A 5,000-nucleotide genomic window follows, 5' to 3' on the forward strand; every position below is an offset into this window, starting at 1 on the left:
ACATGTAATAGTGTGTTTAGGCTTATACACATGTAATAGTGTGTTTAGACTTATACACATGTAATAGTGTGTTTAGGCTTATACACCATGTAATAGTGTGTTTAGACTTATACACCATGTAATAGTGTGTTTAGGCTTATACACATGTAATAGTGTGTTTAGACTTATACACATGTAATAGTGTGTTTAGGCTTATACACATGTAATAGTGTGTTTAGACTTATACACATGTAATAGTGTGTTTAGACTTATACACCATGTAATAGTGTGTTTAGGCTTATACACCATGTAATAGTGTGTTTAGACTTATACACATGTAATAGTGTGTTTAGACTTATACACCATGTAATAGTGTGTTTAGACTTATACACATGTAATAGTGTGTTTAGACTTATACACATGTAATAGTGTGTTTAGACTTATACACCATGTAATAGTGTGTTTAGACTTATACACATGTAATAGTGTTATTAGACTTATACACATGTAATAGTGTGTTTAGACTTATACACCATGTAATAGTATGTTTAGACTTATACACATGTAATAGTGTGTTTAGACTTATACACCATGTAATAGTGTGTTTAGGCTTATACACCATGTAATAGTATGTTTAGACTTATACACATGTAATAGTGTGTTTAGACTTATACACCATGTAATAGTGTGTTTAGACTTATACACCATGTAATAGTGTGTTTAGACTTATACACCATGTAATAGTGTGTTTAGACTTATACACATGTAATAGTGTGTTTAGACTTATACACCATGTAATAGTGTGTTTAGACTTATACACCATGTAATAGTGTGTTTAGACTTATACACCATGTAATAGTGTGTTTAGACTTATAAACCATGTAATAGTGTGTTTAGGCTTATACACATGTAATAGTGTGTTTAGGCTTATACACATGTAATAGTGTGTTTAGACTTATACACATGTAATAGTGTGTTTAGACTTATACACATGTAATAGTGTGTTTAGGCTTATACACATGTAATAGTGTGTTTAGACTTATACACATGTAATAGTGTGTTTAGGCTTATACACATGTAATAGTGTGTTTAGACTTATACACCATGTAATAGTGTGTTTAGGCTTATACACATGTAATAGTGTGTTTATGGTACACGTACCTTTGGAAATAATGAAGGTACATTAAACCATCCTTGGATGAAAATACAACCCCGTATGAGGCATATTTACCTTTTAAAACATCGTGGGGAGAACACTGAGACCATCTGAATATTGCGCCCAAAATGATCTGGTTTGTACCTGAAGAGGATCTTCAGCGAAGGCAGAAAGTCCTGGAGAAATGGACTTAAAGTTCTCCTCCAACAGCTGCGGGACTGAGGACAGAGAGGAACAAGTCAGGACTAAACCAGGACTAAATCGGGACTAAACCGGGTCTAAACCAGGTCTAAACCAGGACTAAACCAGGACTAAACCAGGTCTAAACCAGGTCTAAACCAGGACTAAACCAGGTCTAAACCAGGACTAAACCAGGTCTAAACCAGGTCTAAACCAGGTCTAAACCAGGACTAAACCAGGTCTAAACCAGGACTAAACCAGGTCTAAACCAGGTCTAAACCAGGACTAAACCAGGACTAAACCAGGTCTAAACCAGGTCTAAACCAGGACTAAACCAGGTCTAAACCAGGACTAAACCAGGTCTAAACCAGGACTAAACCAGGTCTAAACCAGGTCTAAACCAGGACTAAACCAGGTCTAAACCAGGACTAAACCAGGTCTAAACCAGGTTCAAACCAGGACTAGACCAGGAATAGACCAGGTCTAAACCAGGTCCAAACCAGGTCCAAACCAGGTCTAAACCAGGACTAAACCAGGTCCAAACCAGGACTAAACCAGGACTAAACCAGGACTAAACCAGGTCCAAACCAGGACTAAACCAGGTCCAAACCAGGACTAAACCAGGACTAAACCAGGACTAAACCAGGACTAAACCAGGTCCAAACCAGGACTAAACCAGGTCCAAACCAGGACTAAACCAGGACTAAACCAGGTCTAAACCAGGACTAAACCAGGTCCAAACCAGGACTAAACCAGGACTAAACCAGGACTAAACCAGGTCCAAACCAGGACTAAACCAGGTCCAAACCAGGACTAAACCAGGTCCAAACCAGGACTAAACCAGGACTAAACCAGGACTAAACCAGGACTCACAGCTCTGATTCTGGTCCAGTCTGAACTTGAACACATGGACTCTGGTCCCGGTGCTGCCAGCATCAAACATAATCCCAAACTGGATCCGCCCCCAGGAGCCCACGAGCCAATCAGGTACCAGAACAGCTTTGGGGGCGGGCTGAGGCGGCCTCAGGGGCAGAGCATTGTGGGAGTCGTAGTGCCGCTTCAGGACCATGAGGTAGACCAGGACACAGACCAGGACCAGGACTAAAACCAGCCTGGACTTCCTCATGGTCCACCAGCATCTCCACCGCTCGGCCTCCTGGGAAAACACACAAGGACCGGGTCAGGACCGGGTCAGGACCGGGGCAGGACCGGGGCAGGACCGGGGCAGGACCGGGGCAGGACAGGGGCAGGACCGGGGCAGGACCGGGGCAGGACAGGGGCAGGACCGGGGCAGGACAGGGGCAGGACAGGGGCAGGACCGGGGCAGGACCGGTTGCTAAAAGATAAAATATGCTATAGTTAAGTTTATTTTCATCTTATTTTGAAGGGACGATTGAAGCTCGTCAGTTTTAGACTGAAGGTTTATATATTATAAGATATAATATACAACACAAATGTAGAATACATAATTGCAGTCAAAGCATTTAAAAAATACATTTTATCTTTTTTTTTAATGATAATGGTGGTTAATCATAAAATCTGAATATTTTCCCTTATAATAATCCTAACTCCACAATGTGAAATATATTCAAATATATTTAAATTTAAGTCACAGACCAACGATAAGAAAAATGAAAAAGATATAGACTATTCTGGGTCTGAACCTGGTTTGGGTCTGGTCTGGGTCTGGTCTGGGTCTGGGTCTGGTCTGGGTCTGGTCTGGGTCTGGTCTGGGTCTGGTCTGGTCTGGGTCTGGGTCTGGTCTGGGTCTGGTCTGGGTCTGGACCTGGTCTGGGTCTGGACCTGGACCTGGTCTGGACCTGGTCTGAACCTGGACCTGAACCTGGACCTGGACCTGGTCTGGACCTGGTCTGGACCTGGTCTGGACCTGGTCTGGGTCTGGGTCTGGGTCTGGGTCTGGGTCTGGACCTGGTCTGGGTCTGGACCTGGTCTGGACCTGGTCTGGGTCTGGTCTGGGTCTGGGTCTGGACCTGGTCTGGACCTGGACCTGGACCTGGACCTGGTCTGGACCTGGTCTGGACCTGGTCTGGACCTGGTCTGGACCTGGTCTTGACCTGGTCTGGGTCTGGACCTGGTCTGGACCTGGTCTGGACCTGGTCTGGACCTGGACCTGGACCTGGACCTGGTCTGGACCTGGTCTGGGTCTGAACCTGGACCTGGTCTGGACCTGGTCTGAACCTGGACCTGAACCTGGACCTGGACCTGGTCTGGACCTGGTCTGGACCTGGTCTGGACCTGGTCTGGGTCTGGGTCTGGGTCTGGGTCTGGGTCTGGGTCTGGTCTGGGTCTGGACCTGGTCTGGACCTGGTCTGGGTCTGGTCTGGGTCTGGGTCTGGACCTGGTCTGGACCTGGACCTGGACCTGGACCTGGACCTGGTCTGGACCTGGACCTGGACCTGGTCCTGGACCTGGTCTGAACCTGGACCTGGACCTGGTCTGGACCTGGACCTGGACCTGGTCTGGGTCTGAACCTGGACCTGGTCTGGACCTGGTCTGAACCTGGACCTGGACCTGGACCTGGTCCTGGTCTGGACCTGGTCTGGACCTGGACCTGGTCTGGGTCTGGACCTGGTCTGGACCTGGACCTGGTCTGGACCTGGTCTGAACCTGGACCTGGTCCTGGTCTGGACCTGGTCTGGACCTGGACCTGGTCCTGGTCTGGACCTGGTCTGGACCTGGACCTGGACCTGGTCTGGACCTGGACCTGGTCTGGACCTGGTCTGGGTCTGGACCTGGTCTGGGTCTGGACCTGGACCTGGTCCTGGTCTGGACCTGGTCTGGACCTGGACCTGGTCCTGGTCTGGACCTGGTCTGGACCTGGACCTGGACCTGGTCTGGGTCTGGACCTGGTCTGGACCTGGACCTGGTCTGGACCTGGTCTGAACCTGGACCTGGTCCTGGTCTGGACCTGGTCTGGACCTGGACCTGGTCCTGGTCTGGACCTGGTCTGGACCTGGACCTGGACCTGGACCTGGTCTGGACCTGGTCTGGGTCTGGACCTGGTCCTGGTCTGGACCTGGTCTGGACCTGGACCTGGACCTGGTCTGGACCTGGACCTGGTCTGGACCTGGTCTGGACCTGGACCTGGTCTGGACCTGGACCTGGTCTGGACCTGGTCCTGGTCTGGACCTGGTCTGGACCTGGACCTGGACCTGGTCTGGACCTGGTCTGGGTCTGGACCTGGTCCTGGTCTGGACCTGGTCTGGACCTGGACCTGGACCTGGTCTGGACCTGGACCTGGACCTGGTCTGGACCTGGACCTGGTCTGGACCTGGTCTGGACCTGGACCTGGTCCTGGTCTGGACCTGGTCTGGACCTGGACCTGGACCTGGTCTGGACCTGGTCTGGGTCTGGACCTGGACCTGGACCTGGACCTGGTCCTGGTCTGGACCTGGTCTGGACCTGGACCTGGACCTGGTCTGGACCTGGACCTGGTCTGGACCTGGTCTGGGTCTGGACCTGGACCTGGACCTGGACCTGGTCCTGGTCTGGACCTGGTCTGGACCTGGACCTGGTCTGGACCTGGACCTGGTCCTGGTCTGGACCTGGTCTGGGTCTGGACCTGGACCTGGTCTGGACCTGGACTGAGGGGCAGCTCCTGCGGGTGCTAGCCCTTTAGCCTCTTTAGCCTGGAGCTAACCGCACTTTTCACAAATATACCGGA

At 50.1% G+C, this 5,000-nt stretch overlaps 1 protein-coding gene across 1 annotated transcript in view; it reads right to left on the bottom strand.

Annotated features, from left to right (window-relative positions):
* The window catches only part of entpd6 (ectonucleoside triphosphate diphosphohydrolase 6), a 47,017-nt gene that overhangs the window by 41,839 nt on the left and 178 nt on the right, over positions 1–5,000 (bottom strand). The window contains exons 2-3 of the mRNA XM_072436873.1: positions 2,189–2,471; positions 1,280–1,353 (exon numbers count right to left, since the gene is read on the bottom strand). Coding sequence (XP_072292974.1) covers positions 1,280–1,353; positions 2,189–2,441 — 327 coding nt within the window. The 5' untranslated portion in view covers positions 2,442–2,471. The remainder of the gene's footprint in view (positions 1–1,279; positions 1,354–2,188; positions 2,472–5,000) is intronic.

This window comes from Eucyclogobius newberryi, unplaced genomic scaffold (assembly GCF_026437365.1).
Source record: "Eucyclogobius newberryi isolate DKJ021-1_F unplaced genomic scaffold, fEucNew1.0.hap1 SCAF_8, whole genome shotgun sequence".
NCBI lineage: Eukaryota > Metazoa > Chordata > Actinopteri > Gobiiformes > Gobiidae > Eucyclogobius > Eucyclogobius newberryi.